This window comes from Uloborus diversus, chromosome 4 (genome assembly GCF_026930045.1).
Source record: "Uloborus diversus isolate 005 chromosome 4, Udiv.v.3.1, whole genome shotgun sequence".
NCBI lineage: Eukaryota > Metazoa > Arthropoda > Arachnida > Araneae > Uloboridae > Uloborus > Uloborus diversus.
The window spans coordinates 98,461,705-98,482,435 of NC_072734.1; the positions used below are offsets into that span (position 1 = coordinate 98,461,705).

Genomic DNA, 20,731 nt, shown 5'->3' on the forward strand with positions numbered 1-20,731 from the left:
CAACGAAATACCTCACTCTTATTTTCACTGTTTAGTGACATTTGCTTAATGACGGTGATTTTATCCAACGTTTTTCTCTTTTCACCCCCACTCCTTTACCCCCTTTCCTCTTTTCCCTTAATTTTACTACTTTGCTGTACATTATTGTAATTGAAATAGTTTAAAAATTTTTGTACTCACATTTTATTTTTACCACGTGGTTAAAAAATTAACTGTATTTGAGAATCTTATATACCTGCGTGCATCATTACATTATGGATTATGCGTTGATTACTGTTAATTTCATTATAAATTAGGATGCTATACTATACTAGTGATTTACATGTGATTTGAGCTGTAACTATTGTTGCCTATTACTTTATTTTTTTATATGTATGCATCGTTCATTTTAATATTTTAAAGTATTTTCTGCACATAGTTGGTCATACACAGGAAAGCAGTAGACACAATACCAAAAAGTAGCCCGGAGTGGCAACGTTTGTACTATATTAAATGCAAATTATATGAAACAACACTAGATTTCTTTTTTCTTTTCAGTTTCTTCCATATGATAAACGCATAGGAGTCACATTACTTTTAGACTATCAATATTGTTTGTTATTTTTTTAATAAAAAAAAACTTTTTATGCACATTTTTTCTTATAGAACACATAATAACACTCCTTTCAAATAAAAAGCTGCCACTTGCAGCGAGTTTACATCAGTAAATATAATGACTCTAAGAAGTAAATTTGTACGATAATGTACAATATTTAAGGTTATAAACGTTACCAGACACAAAATTATGAGAGCTATAAATAAAATATCAAATCCAAAATATATAATGTAATCAAAAGAAAGTTTCCTTTTTACATGCAGAAAAAAACAAAATAAATTGTTAAAAATAATAAACTTATTCACGAAAAAAAGTTCGAAAGAACGTAACTAATTGGGTATTCTAAATCACTATTCATTGCACAATTGAAATGCTATATTCGAATAATCTAATTTGTACTGAAAACCTCCGTGTAAATTGAATTTCCAAAATTTTCCAAATCATTATCCATTGCATTCGAAATCATTGGCAATAGCATTAATTGGATCAACCATCCTCCTTCAAATAACTTACACTTTTTCTCTAATAAGGCATGGACTCTTAAAAAAAGTAGAAAAGCAAAACCATATCGAACTTTTCATTGACAAGTGCACGGCCATGTTGAAACGAGAAATATCGAGCTGTGTTGAGTGGTTGACGGGCTGATGACATTGTTTCCTGCTTTTTCTGTGGTGAGGGGAATGAAAAAGTATCTTCAGGTGAAAGTTGAAGTGGTTGTGCTCCGACACTGTTTAGAATATGCCTAACAAGCTGCAACGTGCAGTTTGAATCTTTTTAGGTTACATTGCTTCTATCTCGTTTGCGCTAGTGGCCTGGGTAATAAGATAGGCATGCGGCACGAAAGTTTTGTGGATCTAGAAAAGTTGTTGAGTAATTTTGAAGAATCTTAGGTGAAGTAAGAAATTCTTGTTTACGAAAAAATCTTTTGTTTGAGATTTAACTTTAAAAATTTAAACGCAAAAAATTTTACTATATTTCTTTGCTTCACAATATTTTATTTATGTAACTCCCACACCTTTTTAATGATTTTTGTAAAGTGTAAGGTATAGTTTAAGTGTTGTAAGCAATTAATTAGCCCTGGAAATTAAAAGTTTTCAAACTGGTTAGAGAAAATTTGTATGGCCCACTGAGAAAAAAAATCTTTAGTTTTATATAGTTATTTACTTTTTTTTTGTAATACCTTGAATCTGAACATGTTAATAAAATTTTTGCAATATATGGCATTTTTAACTAACGTAAATATATAATTTGCTAACAAAATTATTAATGTTGTACACAATGTAAAAATAACAAAAGCTTTGGGTTAACTTCAATTAGATCTTGTAATATAGTGAATTTGGGTACCCACCAAGTAACCAGAGTCATGGGAATCAGGAGTGATCAATGTTTTCTTTTTGTGTTTTAAGTCATATACATACTGTTCTTTATTCCAATATTTGTAACAATTTATTTTAAAAATCTGTTTCCTTACGGCGGTATTATTTGCAGCAATCACATCATATCTAAAGTAAGATTCAGCACTCTTTTATTTTTTAAATTAAAAAAAAATAGATCTGATGGTTTACGTAACTATAGCTTCCCTTCGCAGCGTTTTAAGTGAATGAATGACTCAAAAAATCATTTACTTTGTCTGATTTTAAAAAAACAAAAAAGTTTTAAATTTGCAGCTAATACTCCAAGCAATCTGATAGCCAAGGACTCAGTTAGAAATCATTCATAAAAGCTGAAACAAGAAAATAAGTCTAAATTATCTAACTTAGTAAACAACATTTAACGGAAAATAATGCAATATTTTGACTGAGAAGTTTTACATTATGACAACGGTACATCAATACAGTAACACTAATCATGTCCAAACTCTTTTTCAATCAATTTGCAATGTGTATTCAAATAAATAAAAATTTTCTCTTTTGATGAGGTTTAAATTCCTACTTTGCACAGAGGCATCGATCGATCACGGAAGGTTACTGTAACCTTCCAAAAATTTCCTTATTCGGTAAATTTTTTCTGACTATTCAGCAAAATTTGGAGTTCTATCCGGCGTAATTTGGAGTTCCATTCGGGAAATTCACCTTCCTAAAAATTTAAGTCCGGTGACTATGCGGGCTCATTCAATACTCTAGCAGCCTAGCAGTCTAAAACAAGGCGTGATATCCGGTTGCCCACATACGGGCACGAAGACAACTTTCGCTTGAAAATTGAAATATGTTGAATTTTCGTTGACAACTTCAACAAAGGAAGATGTAACGGAAAAGAGGGGCTAAAGCACTGATAATTGAAAAATGTTCTTCTCTCCCATTGGCTGATGGCTACTGGAGGTTAAAGGTTATACACAGCATGACATGGCACTCTGTATGCATCTGAAACGCGGGAACTGAAGCATTTATTCTATTTCATACTGGAGACCATCCTTCTTCCTTTGTGTAATTCCCCCTCTAGTTATTATCATATTCTGTCAAAAGCTCTCATCTACTCTCAGGATTGTCAATAATCAGCCTTGCCATTGGTTGATTTCGTTTAGTGGTGACACTATTCTTGCTTCTGTTAACCGGCTATTTTGTGAGCATTTCCTTATTCATTCTTCAACTGTTTGTGATATAAGATTCACACCTCCAGTAAACCTTGGCGCTTGTATGAAAGCATCAGATCGATTTTTTTAATGCTGAAAACTTAATACTGAAATTAACAGGCTATTTTGAGCCTTTGCTTATTCATTCTTTAACTGCCTGTAATATAAGATTCACACCTCCAGTAAACCTTAGCGCTTGAATGAAAGCAACAGATCGATTTTTCTTCTGCTTAAGACTTAATATTGAAGTTAGGTGTAGTATTTTTTCACCTTACCTCCTCAAGACTTGGATTAAGGCGTCACAACATCCTCATTGATGAACTTTTTCGATGAAGACAAAGCGATAAAAATTCCTGCCGAATATTACGTATGAAAGTGTGCTTTTATTTTTGTCACAAAGATTAACTGATTTAACACTGCAGGAATATTCTCCACAAGTACATTTTCTTGCAAAACTAAAATTGTAATAATTAGTCATTGTTACATTTTGAAAATTTACCAAGTTATTTATTAGTAAGTTGGGCATTTTTGAAACTGTAATGCTTACGTTGTTTGGTCGTCATCACAAGGAATTAAAAGCTCAAAAATAAGTTGGTCTTGTGACTAAACCCAACGAATGTCGAACACATCGCGATATTGCCTTCAAAGCGTCGCAGCCCCTTGTTATAGGTTACTGGGAAAAATCAGAATAAGAGCATGCCAACATTCATTGGTAAATGCATAAATACAGTGAACGCCGGTTAATTGAATCAATCGCTTTAGTGAATCAAATTGTCAAAAAACAGAATAAAATCCATATTTATTGAATTAGTCACTTTATGGAATCAAAACTGTTTAGAACAAACATGATTCATAAAGCGGCGACCACTGGTTTCGCTTTTAATTGTCTAACCCTATATTCTATTGTAAAAGCTACATATTGTCTAACACCAATGTATTTGCTACGTGAATGTTGAAATTCTCCAACGAATGTCGACATTACAAAATTTCGGTCGGTCATTGTAACGCATTTATACAAACACTTCACGTATCCATGAAATAACGCTTTAACGTCCTTCTTGTTAAAGATTGAGATTTTTTCTTCTTAATTTTTCAAAGCATCTTTGGACAAAAAAAGGGGGGGGGGCATGTAAAATTTAAATTTATCTTCGCCTCTTAAAAAAAGGTTTGCAATACAGATCTATAATAAGTATCTTTGGAGAAGAATCTATGGCAAAAATGTAGAAATGCCCCTATTAAAGAAGAAGCTAAAAAGACTTGCATGGTTCAGTCCTATTTCTGATTTAAATTAAAACGTAAAACACATGTATCCAAATCAAAAAGTAATAAGCGTTGCCAATTTCGCCTTAACAGCAGTTCGTGATCCACACTTTAAACTAAGCTTTTTCCTCAATGCGAAGCCGACAGAAATAAATTTTATGCTTTTGGTAATGAATGCAACGAGAATGAAAAGCATGCGTAAGTCTGAACTTCAGAGCGGCAAAATAATGTGATCATAAATTTAACTCGTTGGCTTCCTTCATACGTCTCAGTCATCTTACACCTTTTGGTGTCTCCTGTTGTCGGAGAGAGCTGTCATAAGCCACAAGTGTGTCCTTGCTCAATGCTGTGACTGAAGAAGCGTTTTGAGCAGTTTTAGTTTGAGCAATTTGATAAACACTCACGCTCCGTTGGCGTCCTTATCAGTGAAATGAGTTGTTCAGGCGCTGGCAATAATGACGGAAGGTGACTTCCGCCCTTTATGGCTCCCCCCCCCCCTTTTCTTTTTTTGCACTGTTACAGACTTATCTGATTCTGTAGTTTGTTATGTGGGCATAAAATCTTTTCTTGGGGTTGTGTGTATGTGTATCTCTATTGTTTTGCAATGAAGCGGACTTCGGCTCGGTTGAATCTTTCCAACAAGTGTAATTTAGAAAGATGTTTTTAGAACATATTATGAACATTTTAACTTTTGTTTGCTCGTTTTCATTGGAGATTTTGATTTGTTTGCTTGTTTTTTAAACATATGCCCCACTCAAGACTTGATTTTGTGGTAATTTTTCTCCTCTGTGTTAATTTCAACTTACTCTGATGGACTTTTCAACTAGCGCATTAAAAACATATTTAAATACGTTATGATTCCCGCTCTTTATAAACTCAGTTACAGACTTATCTGACTTTGCAGTTTGTTACTTGAATGTGATACTTTTTTTTTCTTTTTTGTGGTTGTGCTTCCATTGTTTAAACCTTCGATTTGTAATGAAGCGGACTTTGACTCGATTGAGTCCATTCAACATGTGCGATTTATAAAAATGTTTTTAGAATATATTATGAACATTTTAACTTTTGTTGCTCTTTTTTTCTTTGGACCTATTGATTTGTCTTCTCGTTTCTTTTTTTTTTTTTAAATTTGTGCTCAAATCAAGACTTGATATTCTGGAGGACTTTTCACCTGGTTCACTAAAAAACAACTATTTAAATGCATTGTGACTCCCTCTCTTTTAAACTCAGTAACAGACTTATCTTACTTTACAATTTGTTAGGTGGACGTAAGACCATTTGTGTGGTTGTGTTTTCGTTGTTTCAATTATAGATCTACAATGAAGCGGACTTCTGCTCGACTTCATCTCTCCAACAAGAGTAACTTAAACCAGCGGATTAACCGGAAAATTTTGACCGGTCCTTTAAGATTTTTAACTTGCCTACCCTAAAAAAATTCTCCTCGTTCAAAATAAATGTATAAAAATAATAATAATAAATTAATAAATAAACGAATATAAAACATTTCACGCGATATATTTTGCGTTAATGATGAGATTACGTTTCATAACTTTCTGTGATTTTCCACAAATGTTCATTAATTTATTTATAATATACACTTACAATAATTATTTATATTAACACTTCATTTTTAATGACAGTAAATCGGAATTAAAATCTTATAATTATCTTGTGCAGCAGTTCCTTCAAACCTTTTTTTTTTTAACTCACCGGTCCGCAAAATTTTTTGACAAATTTTTACCGATCCATGGTTAAAAAAAAGGTTGAGAAACGCCGACTTAGACAGAAATTTTGATAACATAATAATTTGCATTTTAACTTTTGGTTTTTTCCCTATTTGTCATGCAGCTGGTAGAAGTCACAGTGGCATTCAGAGGTGCTAGTTTTTTTTTTTTCCACTGCGTGAAAATGCTCTCGAATTTTTTTTTAGAGTACTGAAATTTTTTTCGGAGGGGTAAAATATAAGAAAACAGTGAAAATCATAGTATTGATCAATTCTGGGCAGAAACCTAACTTTGTCCGAAGGAAATGAAGATGGTAGGGGAAAAAGAGAAGCGTACGATTTTGATTTTTAACATTAAGAATAGTTGACAATTTCTATTTAAAAATTGTAACAAAACATTAAAATGTAATGTTTAATAAAATAAAAAAAAAAAAACTAACTACTTTCCTTTCTATATTTCACGATGCTAAATTTTTGTAGAAAGTACTAAATTTTTGATTCGTATCTCCAATTTTTGATGCGCGAAATATCCTTGCAAAGGCGTGTCTCTGCAGGAATTAAAGAAAATTCAAAACTGTGAAAAAGATTCATGTTTCTTAAACAAATAGTAGATTGAATTGAAAACGATTTTGAGGTGATCTTTCGGATAGTGTAAAATAGTGCTGTTGTATACCAAAGTGGCATTTCTGATTGTGGCATAAAATTGCTCAAAAAGTTATGCGAACAATAAATTTATAACTGTAATATATGTGAAGAAAGAAAATTGCATGAAATTCATTGAAGTATTTTTTTTCTTTACGTTTAATTCATTATGTTATTTCTATTTTTAGTCTACATCACTAAAATGCCGCTTTTATTTTGCTTCCGCTTTCAGCTATTTTAGAAAAGTTTATCCATTTTCCAGCTCTTTCTTTCGAAATTTATCATTTTTGAAACCGTTTCAAAGTAATATTCTATTTAAAACTTGTAAAAGATTTTTCAGATAGTAATTTTCACATTATCATTAACCGTAAAATATGCGTTTCGCAATCAATAGCTCTCAAAAACTGCCGCACGATATTCCTTTCAATATAACTTGAGAATTCCAAACGAACAACTGTAACGAACGTCTAGCAAAGGACCTTTTGGGAAAAGGGGGGGGGGCGGAAATGATCATCACCAAGCGTTTACGATAACCTTCATTAGTGGTTGCCAACTGCTCGAGCGAAACTGGTGACAAAAACAAAGGAAAAATAAAGTGACACACGCACTCGAAGAACCAATTAATGCAGAGGATTTTTAGCGAAACACTCCTTCAAATTGTCGCCGCTGCAATTAAAACGGAAAGGCGCCAAACGCCGCTTCGTCATTCGCGCCTGCCTCTAATGATCCCCACTTGCTCTCGGTGTTCCTCCTCTCCATCAAGTCGGCAAGAGGACCTCCAATTATACCGATAGGCAAAAGCGGGTGTTTAGGTTGATAGGCATTTCGCGCTGGCAGCTTTTCAGGGCAACAGATACCCCGTGCTAATTAGAGTTTCTTCTTTTTATTTTATTTATTTTATTTTTTATGAACACGTGGAGTCGTTCGATAGAGGGTGTTGTGGGGGCCACGGATCGAAGGGGAGAGCAGTTTTTCACTCCTTTTCCGTGTCATTTCGATCGTTATGTTTTTGGATCGAGTGGTTTGAAGCGTAAAGAGGATTCAGGTGCCGGGAAGGGGGAGAATAAGTCTCAGAATTTTGGCGAACATTTGACGTTACCATTAAAATTTCCGTCGAAGGAGCAACTGGATATGTTCAATTCGTATCTCTTTTCTGAATATAATATTAATAATTATTATTATTTCAAATTGTGGATCTCATAATAAAATACCCTTTTTATTACACACATCTTAATGTGTTAGTTTACATAGTAAAGATGCTGCTGTGATTGGAATTCGGGTATTTTTCAGCATTGTTGTTAGTGCAAAGATCGAACATAAATTTGAAAAAAAAAAAATCGCTATCTAAACAGCAATGCTAATATTTGAACTTTGACGAAAAAGAATGTTGTAAAACTGAGGCTAAAGCAGCAGTAGAAATTTCCGTTTTGATTTCTTTGAGCTTTTTTTTCTGATTTTAATGTTAACTTCCTTTATTTAGCTTAAGCAAATTACTGCATTTGCTTCAATATATCTTTTCTGTTAATTTAATCTCTCTTACTTTCACTTTAGTAAGCAATTCTACAAAATATCTATGCCCTCCTAAGAAAATTTCAAACTTGTGTCTAAATCTACGTCGATATATTTTTTCTTTCGTATGTTGCTCGATATGTTTGAGTATATTATGTGTGTGTAAGAATTGGTACGTTTTACAGTAATGAACTAAATCCATAATCATTGTCATACATGCCATAGTCGACAGAATTAGCTAATAATGGATTTTGTTTTCTTTTGTTTCAGATCACTCAGTTAAAAATTGACAATAATCCGTTTGCCAAAGGATTCAGGGACACAGGAGCAGGGAAAAGGGAGAAAAAGTAAGTATTTTTTTGTTTCAGTACTTTTTAGTGAAAAAAAAAAAAAAAAAAAAATACGTTATCACTGTTATTATTGTAGAATTGTTTATGAACGATATTTAGCTTCACTTTCGTAAACATTTGTTAAACAAACTGAGGGTGCATATCACATTGAATTTTATAGTTCGGTTTCGTTTTCTCTGTAAGATTCAACTTAAAAACGAAAAGATGTTTTGCGCCATCTATTGCTAGAAATATTAACTACACTCCGTGAGCTTTTTCAACCTTCAGGCTTTTCCCCTTTAAATTTGAATGTTTGCTTCGCTCCAAGTTATAGATAATGTGTAAAACATTTGTTATAATGAATAAAATAAGAAACGATAGAAAATATATTTAAACTAAGTTTAAAGCAGAAATGAAGAGTAGGAGCTAAGCTTAACATTTTGAAATCTTGTCCTAAAACGCCATTAACTTCGTTCATTTTGTAATTTGTTTTGTTTGGTAAGTTATTTTCATTTTATTTTCCAAATTAATCTTATCCAAGAAATTTTGTTTAGTACATAAAAGCCAGATGCATCATTTGGGGGGGGGGAGGCGGGGAGGGAGAGTCAATTGACCCTTGACTTTGGAAAGTTAATGTATTTACATGTAAGTGGGCGTGTTTTTGCGGTGTTCACATGTAATTTGCATTGAGTGCTTACCGTTGACCTCCCCCCTCCCTGAAAAATTCGAATGTCGGAACTGATAAAATTACTGTTTGCAGCATTTTTGCCCACGAGCTAATTAAGTGTACATCCCGTATTATTGTACCGAAGCACTTTAACTATAATGCCAACTGCATGAAGTTATAACACTAGCTATTGAGACGAAGGGAGAAAAAAAAGCACTGACATAAATTAAGATTAATAGCAGCGTTCTTCATTTTAATAGCCAATACATTTTGTGTTCAAAACGGAGACGTCTACGAAACACCCAATCCACATCATTCTATGATTCCCGTAAAGTTTCTTCTGACCGCGTGGTTAAAAGCAACAGGGTTTTGTTTCAACGATTAGTGGTTTGATACCTGCTTCTTGTTTCGAACTATCGCCAGAATGGATGGGGTTCGTGAAAGTGTGACAGTTTGGTACAAGGAAGAAGCAGGAGCGCCCCGAACTTAAATTTTTGGAAGGATGGAACTTCTCAATTTGCAGTATGCAACTCCAAATTTTGTCGAAGGATGATAATTTTGCGAAAGGGAACTCCAAATTTCACCGAATGATGATAACTTTCCCAAATAGAGATCGAAATTTTTTCGAATGATGATAATTTTGCCAAATCGTCAGTCAAAATGTGCCAAATAGGGAAATTTTTGGAAGGTCACAGTGACCTCCCGTAATCTCCCATCGAGGTGCCCTATGGCGGAAAAGGGGGGTAACAAGAAATGTGACATTAGACATTTTAAAAACAACATGCTGATGTAATAAGCGTGACTTGTGACAAGGGGAGGGGAGAGGATAAGGTGAAATGTGACACTTCGTGACAAAGGGTGAGGGGGGGGGGTTAAATATGAGAAAAAAGGTGACATCATTTATAGAGAGTCCCTTTAAGGGAAAGTCAAAAGAACAAGCATCGGCACATTACAATCAAAGACCTCCTCAACTTTAATGGTTTTCCCATTTAGCCCCTCCCCAAAAGTCTTTTGAAGTGGTGAAACGGTTGATCAACTAGCAGGCGATTTCCGTATTGACAGAGCACTCGCGAGCAGGAACTCCTGCGGAAGCTCAAAGAAATGCTCGTAAACACTTCAGGGCGAACAAGCAACGGCGGGACTTTTCCTCACCAAACACCCTTTAATTATCAGGCAGGACAGTCCTCATACGAAAGGATTGTTGTATAAAGAAGATCAGCGTTTTTCAAACTCTACAGCAAATTTTTTGCAGATTCACGAAACACCTTAGTTGCTCGTTAGTAGGATAGAATCTTGCATTGCTGATTTTCTGACTAAACACCGTGAACTGTTCTATGCAAGTTATAACGTGTGTCGTGAATCACGTGGAAAAACATTTTTTTTTTTTTTTTTTTTTTTTTTTTTTTTTTTTTTTTTTACGGAACAGAATGAACTGCTTTGTGTTTTGTCGTCATTTTGCGTGAAAGGATTGTTGTATGAAGAAAATCTGAATTTTTCAAAGTTTTCGATTGATCTTTTTTGTTATATGCTAGCCGTAATGTAAGCCTTTTGATATATCGTGTGAATATGATAGCTTCAAGTTTTTGCGAAACAGAAACAACTAATTAATGCTTCCATGTTTTTACTTTAACTTGTAATTATTTTTGTATGAAAAAGGTTAGTGTTTTACAAACTCATTAGCAATTTTCGTAGATTCAGAGAGCACTTTAGATATTTTGTTACATAGCTAGTCGTATAGGATTTTATATCGTTTAGTTCCACATTTGTTTATAAAATGTGTGGTTATAGCATACAAAGTAGTATATCTATAGATGGATTTACATATCTATCCTACTTATGCTTAGAATCTTCCATTATAAAAATGGAGTTAAGAGCATATTTTACATAATGGTAACCTGGCCAGTTTTACTAGTTTCTAATGTGACGCCTAAAGTGTTACCATCAATACGTATGCTAGAGTCTTTCTCTCTTGAAATGTGATGAAACCCATTTTCCATAATAGTAGCGTTGTCAGTATGACTGGTGTCTAACGTGATTAATACAAGTATTTCATCAACACATGTACTAGACATAACCCCTCTTGAAATGGAATGAAGCCCATTTTACGTAATAGTAACTTGTCCAGTTTTATTTCTTCCTAACGTTGTGTCTAAAGTGTTGCCATTAATACATATGCTAGAATCTTCCTCTCTTGAATTGTAGTGAAACCCATTTCATAGAACAGTAACGTCCACAATACAACTTGTGGCTAATGCGTGGCTATAGGTGACCCATCAATATGTGTACTAGATTTGCCCCTTGAAATATGATGAAACACATTTGACATAAAAGTAACATCATCATTTTTACTGATGCCAATAACGTGGTGGCTATAAGTGTCACCATTGATACGTATACCAGAGTCTTCCCTTCTTAAAACAAAATGAAACTCATTTTACATCACAGTAACATCGACAGTACTACTAGTAACTATCGTTGTGGCTACAAGTACCCCCGTAATATGTATCCTAGTGCAATCCCTTCATGAAATGTGATTAAACCCCTTTTACGTTATAGTAACCCTGGCAATAATACTGGCAACTTACGTGGTGGCAAAAGTGTCCCATCAATACGTATACTAGATTCTTCCCCTCTTGAAATGTGATGAAACCCATTTTACATTATAGTAACGTGCCTGTCCCGTTCTCCAGGCGCCAGGCCATGCTCCTCAACCAGCAACAGGGACAATCCCCACACACCCCTCAGCACTCGCATCTTCCATCTTCGGCGTCATCGGCGGGGGTGCACCACGGGGATCCGGCAGACGATACGAGTGACGAAGACGAGAAAGTGGATGTTGGTGGAACGGCTGATTTACAAGCATCCGTAGCGTCACTGTCCTGTGGGAAAGACGGTATGTGCCAATTTGAATCAACATTGATGTAATTGAAGCTTATGGTGATCTTATGATTCATTAAAGCATCTTTGAGTTATACACGGAGTCTTTGAACGTAGTAATAAATTTTGAATTTTATTTGATTTAATTGATTTTTTTTCAAAAGTTTTACTTATCGATTTTAAGAAAAGCAGAAATGGTTCCTCGATACGGCAAAATAACTGTGTAAACAATAGAAGCTCACATTTTCCCGTCACAACATTAGATATTAAAGAATGAGCAGGAGGAACAGTCACCAGCCATGCTGTATATAAATGTGATTTATATCGATGTAAATAAATGGGATTGTAATTTTATGATCAAACAACATACAATCACAATTGCATTCATTTATAACTCCAAAAGAAGTTTTATTTTGGCATTAACGAAGTTGCAAGTTCAGAAACTAACTTCAAAAAGTTTGATCTACATCTTAAGTAAATCAAATGTAAGCAAAATCAAAATATTTAACAATTAGGAAAGGTTCAAACAATAACCCATCTAAAAGACAGTTCAGAATTTAATAACGCGCACAGTTTTGTAAACTATGTTCTTTAGAAGACAGAGCGTTTCTTTTAAAGTAGTCAAGACCATCTCCTCTCTCTCTCAATACTAAACTCTAGAAGTCCTCTTCTTTTTTTATTGTTCCTGGAAACGGTTGTTATTTCATCTGAATGTCGTTTTCCAATTGCTTAAATGTTTTTATGAAAGACGAACCGCTTTTAAAGTTTTTAATTGAGTTTCTTCTGAGAACCGTGTGTATAATAGAGGCCACCGTGGACGATAATGAATGATAGCGTAAGATTGCAATTACATTTGCTGGCAACTCAAAAACAAACTTTGCTATGGCATTAACAAAACTGCAAGTTCAGAAGCAAACTTTTTAAAATTAGAACGTAATTTCTTAGCTACATCCCAAAGCAAATTTAAGGTAAGCGGAATCAAAACAATCAGCAACCATGAAAGATTCATACAATAACCCATTGAGAAGGGAGCTCAGAATTTAATACTGTGCTCACAGTTTCACCCATTCTGTTCCTTAAAAGATCTACAAAAAGCACTTCGTTTCAAGGGAGTCGAGACCAGTCGCTCTATCTCAATACTCTACTCCAAAAACCCTCTTCTTCTTGGATCGTTCCTGGAAAAGATTATTATTTCATCTGAATGTCGCTTTCCAATTGCTTAAATGGTTTTATGGAAGACGAACCGTCTTTAAGGCTTTTAATTGAGTTTCCTCTGAGGGCCGCGCGGATAATAGAGGTCGCCCTGGATGACAATGGTAATAAAGTAATGAAAAAAATTGGGAGAACTGAAAAGGAAAATTAAAATGCCCCTCAGCAATTGATGTAAGCCGCGCGGTTGTTCGTTATAATCCTTTGGCGACGAGCTTTAATTAAGGTAGGCTATTCTTAGTGGCTGTATTTTTTGCGACGCCGAGATTTTTTCGCAGTATTTTTATTCTTTTGTGGAGTACATTGTGCTCATCTAGATGAAACATAGTATGGGGCTCATTTAAATAATGCGCTAATTACGTGAATGGTGCTGCAGCTTTTAAAAAACAGGATTATCTTGGTCTTGGAGAAACAATTTGGTCGTTATCAGCGATGAAGTCGGTGAATTACCATATCGCTGGAATAAGTGGTTAATGTTATTTTTTATATGCTGGTTCACTTATAGAAGATATACGTTTAAAACTTTTTAATTGCGTAAAAAGGCATGTCTTACTGTATAATCATATTTATATATACAGTCAGCTCTCGATAACTCGAAGCCTTATAACTCGAATATTACTTTATCTAGAAGTTTTCATTCGGTCCCAAAATAATTTAGTGTTTTCATTACGAAGTTGTTTCTATGTCTCGAATGTACACCTTTTAAGTTGAAGTTTTATCAAGAATTTCGTTTCCATTTTATGCATTAAAATGTAACCGAAACAGGAAAAAATATGTTTTTTTTCCTTGGTACATTTGCTTATCAGTTTGTGTGAGGGATATAAATTATTGACAATAGTGCTCCTTAATGCACGCAGTTTTGCAAGATTACTTGAGAAGCAGACGTTTGGGCTACTTTTTGCCGTGGCTGACAAACTAAAATTTTATTGCTAGCTAATATTCGCGAGACTTAAAACATTGGCCAAAATATAGCCTTTATTTTCTGGAAGATTCAGATCTACTTTTAGGACAAAAAAGGCGTTTAAAAGCAATAATCCGATCTGAAATCAAGGGAAAATGGATTGAGCCCACAACATACAAACTTAATGACGTTTTAAGGTTCGATAAAAATCGTAAGCAGTCGAACATAACTTCCTTTTTCGAAGTATCTCAAAAAAATATATTCTCTGTAAAGGTATTTTTGCGTAGTATCCTAATAATTAATTTACCCAAACTATAAGTGTTATAGTCAATTCATTCCTGCACTAATTCCGAGAAAGAAAAAAAAAATATTCTTCAGAAGGCTGAGAAATGAACTTCCGATAACTCGAACTACTGATTATTCGAAGGTTTTATCCAGTCCCTCAGGACCTCGAGCTATCGAAAGTTGACTGCATATAATGCATCAAATTTGGAAAAACCTAGAAGGAGAAAATAGTGTGGGGGGGAAGGGGTCGTTTATGGTTAAACTTATTTAAAAAAGTGAGGGTAAGTCGTTCCCATCTCCACCTCGACTACAAAAATGGTAAAATAGTTTTAAAAAATCTCATTATCAAATAATCCATAGCGAACGGTTGAAAATTAAATCAGGAATTAAGAATCAATTCTTTAAAAAAAATTTACTTTTTACTTCGTAATATTTCTTTATTTCCTTATTTCTATCTCTGTGAAATATCTCTTTTTTTTTTCAAATTGTAGTTAAAGTCATTCCCATCAAAACTAGATGATGTTTTCAGAACGTAGTAGTAGTTTTGTAACAAAAATGAGAGAAAAAGAGCACCCTTCACGATTCTTAATTTCCAATGACATCGAACAAGTCCAGTTTGATTCACCAACGTTCCAATGAAACGACTAGGCGTGGCTGCACAACTAACCTTTTTTGCTTTTTCATTTTTTGGAGCTATCAGGTTTATGGGGGCGGCCGGTAGACATTCATTTTTCAAAAGAGCTGTCGCAGAGCTAGAGATGTATTGGATACATTGTAGCGGGTGCTTTTAGTTAGATATATGCGGGGTATGTGATGTTTTCACTGCTGTAGTGGTTGAAGAAGTAGTAGTGTTTGCGTTGTAAATCATTCATTTCGGTTTACAATTATTTCTGTGAGGAACCTTCTGAACATTTGGTTATGTTACAGTTCTTTAGTATAGTGTCTACAATCTACGATCAGAGGGCACTATCCAGCCCGAGAACAGATTTTTCCGTCCCGTTGGAAGGTTACAAGCTGGAAAAAAAAATCTTTTTTTTTGATAATACATTTCCTTTTAAGCATTTGACGTTATCTACAAATACAAAACCAGTCTCTCTTTCAAGAACCACCACTTTACGTTTGATTATAGAAAAAAAAATCGTGGCTTTATTTCGGGGGGAGGGGTGTAGAGAGGTGTTAGCGCTAATTAGACCATCTGAAATAAAATATTGTTGGATTGTTGGCCTTCCTCGCTTTCAATACCTTACAATGTGGCCCTGGAAAAAAATGGTTGTATACAAATGGTAGGTCAGAGGTTCGAGTCTCAAAACTGCGAAGCATATTTATTTTTTTGTTCTTTAGCAGATTTTCCATCGATGCTATTTTTGCGAAGTTGTTTTGTTTCTATACATTAAAATGATTCACTACGTTTTTTGGTACTAAAACGTTTTCTCTGTTTAGAGATTTAAGTTCTGTTTCATCTTATTTTTTAGTAATGCTCGGATTGGAATGCTTTCCAAAATGATAAGCTGGATTTTCAGGGGACAGACTACTAAACTAGTCGAAACTAGTCTAAAATTCAGTATAAAAATATAGCTTCATAGATGAAAAGTATTGGTACCACTTGGATATAAAAATTGAATTAACATGCAATGTACATCGTGGCTTGGCAGCCCTTGAGAATAAATCTGTACCCATCCAAACATTCCTCTATCTCTTCGCACTCAATTTGAAACACTTTAGTCTATGTCATAACCCTTGTGTTAACCACATTTCTCTTTTATGTGCTATTTGCTAAGCGAATCATGTTTAATCTTTCCCATCAGTGCTTTTTCTTTTTTTTCTTTTTGCATTTTAATTTCCCTTTTGTTTGAAACCTTCTTAGCTCTCCTATACACTCTAGACACTCACGCGTAATTGATGAACTTCTTAAATGCAAAATCGCGGTTATAGAAGCTGCGTTTATCCATGGAAGTCCTCAATCCGTCATAATCCCAAAAATCTATTAAATTATGCTTTAAAACCAGTATTAGATGTTCAGGTTGGATTCAATAGGTTAAAATACCTAATACGTAGGAAACATAATAATGCTGCCTCTTGGTAAACTAAACAACAGCACTTCATTTTATTCTATCAGTACATTATTTGCCTACAATTTTTTTTTTTCTACCTCATTGATTTAAACAACCAATTTTTAGTCTCCCTCCACATGCTAAAGTAGTCGATAAGGCCCCTTTTAAGAATATTTTGCTTTAAAAGGCTTTTCGTTCAGCTGAAGAAAAGAGCCGGTTTAGTATTTTGAGGGTCTACCTCGAAATTTGAACAATGAAAATATGATACATCAGACTTTCTCAATAGATAAAACCGTTGGGAGGGGGGGGGGGGGTTGATTGCCTTAATGAGTTACATTTTATTGATTTTCTATTAATACGATTCTCTTTCTTATTGAAGTTATTCCTGTTTACTTCCGATTGCTGCAGCTTTTTTAGTTGGATGATTCATTGAACACACGTATAATTGCTATTACTCAACAAGATATTTTGTGCAAGTCTACTTTCTTATTTGACGGCTTTGTTTAAAACATTTGTTTTAAGTTTTGAGATCAGATCATGAAAAAAATCATCGCGGCACAGATTTTTAAATAAGTCAATAGTATCAATTTTGTAACTTTTTACGTTGATATGGTACAGTTTATGTATGAAAGACGTGACACCCCGAAGTCCCCTGTACCTACCTTTACAACGGTTTATGTATCTAAAGAGCTAGATTGCTTCAGTTTTGTTAATTCTCCAGGTTTGAAAAATCATAACATTGCCACAAGAATTTAAATGCTTTTTAAACATCCATAAAATCGTATTTTGAGATGCCCTATGCTAAACTTGTGTAAATTACACATTGAAATTACGCACATTGCAGCTGATGTTAATTTGCATTTTAAAATGACACGCATTGTTATATAAGTTTGGGATGCTCCTGTCTCAAATTTTTAGAGCACGAAAATGTGCTTCAAAATGGACATGAAAATATTTCGTTAAAATTCTATTATTTTGAAATTTTGTAAACGCTATTTTGCAGCTATTAAACACATTTGAGAAAAAGTCAATGCTATGTGTGCAATGTGGTACTTTCATTTCTATTCAAATGTGCGCATTAAGAATAAACAAAAGTTGCAGAGAAATTTAGAAGATATACAAACTAATAGTACTTACGGGAACGGACTTTTCAGTTAGTTAAACTTATGTTCATGGATTTACTTTACTTTAATGGATTTAAAAAAATTTCACTAAATTAATTATAAATACAGCTGAATGTGCAATAATTAGCTATATAATCAGTGCTTTGTAAACAGTACTAAAGGTTGACTGTGCATCTGTGAAAGTTACACTGGTCAAAGATTTAAAATCATAAATTCTACAAGAAAAATATTTTTTAATTTTTATTTATCATTTGTTTGTTTCAGATCCTCACACAAGGGAAGAAAGAAGAGAAAGAGAAAATGGTTGCAGAGATGACAGTGGAGATGACAGCATTGACAAGCCGTTATCATCTCACAATACTCTGGACCACAACGGTTCGTCCAGGGACTATAAAAGTGACTGTTTAGACAGTATATCTGGACTCTCAAAGCAAGGGCAGCCCAATGTGACTGTTGGCCCAGGGATGCCACATCCCCATCTTTTACCGTACCTCTATCCACCAGCCCTGTATTCAACGAGCATGGGTCACTTACCCCTGTCTCAACTGTTTCTTCCTGGAGTAACTTGTGCTTCAGGACCCAGTCATCCTTTGCCACTATCACTCTTCACTTCAGGTGGGCACCCTTCACAAGCTGCTTTCTCGGCTTCGCACTTAGCCCAGAGTTCTCTAAATTCCTCCTCCCAAGCTGGAGGATCTCTCCCGAGTATGGGTCATAACCTGTTGCTAAATGCCCAACTAGCATTTGCAGCCGGTCATTCAATGTTCCACGGATATCCACCGAGTCATGCCTCAATGGATGGTCCCCTGTCTGCAGCAGGGAACGGAGGACTATTGACGACTACGGGTTCAAGCAAGCTGAAACCACATAGGTTCTCGCCGTATCCTTTGCCATTGACCACAATGACGAGTTCCTCAACAGCTACACCTTTAACTGTTCCAGCCGAAGTAGGAAGATCTCCGTTGTCAACCTCACCTTACGACGGTTCCAACTCCGTTAGTCATCCGCCCTCTCACCTCAACCACAATTCCCTCAGAAAACTTGGAGCTGTATCACCACCTGGTTCGGAGTGTGGCAGTTCAGATGGTTCCGTCGGTCCATCCTCTGTATCTTCTTCGAGTGAACTGAAGAATATAGAGAACATGGTCAATGGACTTGAACGGCAACAGGAACAGTTAGCTGCAGAAACACTGACGAGGCTAACTGAAAAATAAAACTGATTTTTAGTCACTAATTAAGCAATTGGACATTCAAACGTTATATGGGCCTCACTGAAATTACTTCTTTAAAGGTCAGTCAAATTGAGAGAACTTTTGTGAATCAGTTCTCTCTCAAATTAGGAGGTGGCATTATTTGAGGCAACATGTAGCCAGTGATATGTAAGTGTACAGTAATATAAAATCTTTAATTTTTGTTTTTCCTATTTGTACAGTGGTAGACTTTTGCTTCCAAACCAAAGACAAACGTAAAAAACGCAGAACTTTTTGCGCATTTTGAACTGAAAATGTACGTATTGTACAATGCTGAGAGCAACACAGATTATTATGGGCAGGATAAGACTGCTGTAAAGTAACAAAATCAAACCAGCTTGATGCAGTAAGCTTTACTGGGTGAATTTTGAGCAGCATTGTAGCTTCCTTGCTGTTCCACTTGTCCTCATCATTTGCAATTGTCAAAAAAACTCAGGTTACAATGAACCTTATGCAGTAAATTGGAAATGAAACACAAAAAATAGACATCTTGAAACAACCGAATGAATTGTAAGAATTGCTTGAAAAAAACTTTTTAAAAGTACATAGAAAGTTACTGTATGAGTGCATAATATTTAATACTTGGCAGCAATATTTAAACATTTTTGAACTTGTTAGAAATGGAAGTGTGTTTTCAATATTGCAGTTTGGTTTTAATCAATAAGACTATTTATTAAACTGAGGCAATGAAAGTTGTATTTATCTTCAAAGAGATTTTTATTTTGTAAATGTGATTTTCATCTCAAAGATCGTAAATTAGTCTCTCTGATTTTTTGAATGATTAAAATAGCTTTTGAAAAATTGGTATGTACCTAATGTAAAGAAATAAATAAGCATGGCTTTCAAAGTTATATGTTTGTTCTTTATTTACTATCATTTACATCTATGTTGTATGACGCTTTATTTATTTTTATCTATACACAAATATGGCATTGGGCAAATAATCTATTTCTGCAAGCATCTTTTGTTCCTCCACCACATTTCCGACACTTTTATGCGCAATATATACATCAATATTATAATAGTTAAGCACATAACTGTGTACACAAATGAAAGATATTTTCACATTCTTGCAACCAAGGGTAACATTCATGCCATTAACTCTTAATTTGTGAGGTGGGCTATCATGCAATTGTAGGAAAATTTCGTGTAATAGTTGCGCAGAATTCGACTTTTGCATTCAAATGTTTTGTAGTGTTTACTACATAATTTTGATTACGTATTTTTGTGTATATCACACATGTTATCATTTAGGCTGTATTTTCATAAATATGTACTGCAAAAATCATTAATCTTTTCTTAAACTTAAGTTTGATAAATTTTGTTGAGTATAAAGGATATGTAAAGATGATGTTACAGGGTGTCCTCAAACAGACAGACTGTTTTCAAAAATTTATAACAGGAAAACAGTCTGTGATAAAAGACAATTTCTTGCAGAAAATTCATATGATGAACCGTAAATTGTTTCCCAAAATTTAGTTCAAATGTTCCAAATTTTAGTTCAAATTTTTTCCAACGAATGGCGCTTCGGATAGTAAGTACGTAAACTAAAAAGGAAGAATTAAAATTCACCTTAATTTTTCTCCGATTGCGACAAATGATTGTAGCCTACGGTACAGATTTTGAAAATATTGTTACGTGATGCTCATTTCAGATTTTTTTCTCTCTTTTTTTTCTTTTCCCGCGAAAACGTAAAATGCGGAAAATTCCATTCCAAAAGAAAACAAACTAACAATTCGG

The 20,731-nt window shown here is 34.4% G+C and overlaps 1 protein-coding gene across 2 annotated transcripts in view; it reads left to right on the forward strand.

Moving 5' to 3' along the window:
- The window catches only part of LOC129221517 (optomotor-blind protein-like), a 113,425-nt gene extending 93,600 nt beyond the window's left edge, over positions 1-19,825 (forward strand). The window contains exons 4-6 of one of the 2 annotated variants that reach the window (XM_054856007.1): positions 8,569-8,645; positions 11,961-12,187; positions 18,006-19,825. In XM_054856007.1, the coding sequence (XP_054711982.1) occupies positions 8,569-8,645; positions 11,961-12,187; positions 18,006-18,955 (1,254 nt within the window). In that variant the 3' untranslated portion in view covers positions 18,956-19,825. The remainder of the gene's footprint in view (positions 1-8,568; positions 8,646-11,960; positions 12,188-18,005) is intronic. The other variant, XM_054856008.1, reaches the window with a different exon arrangement.
- Positions 19,826-20,731: the final 906 nt, after the last annotated feature.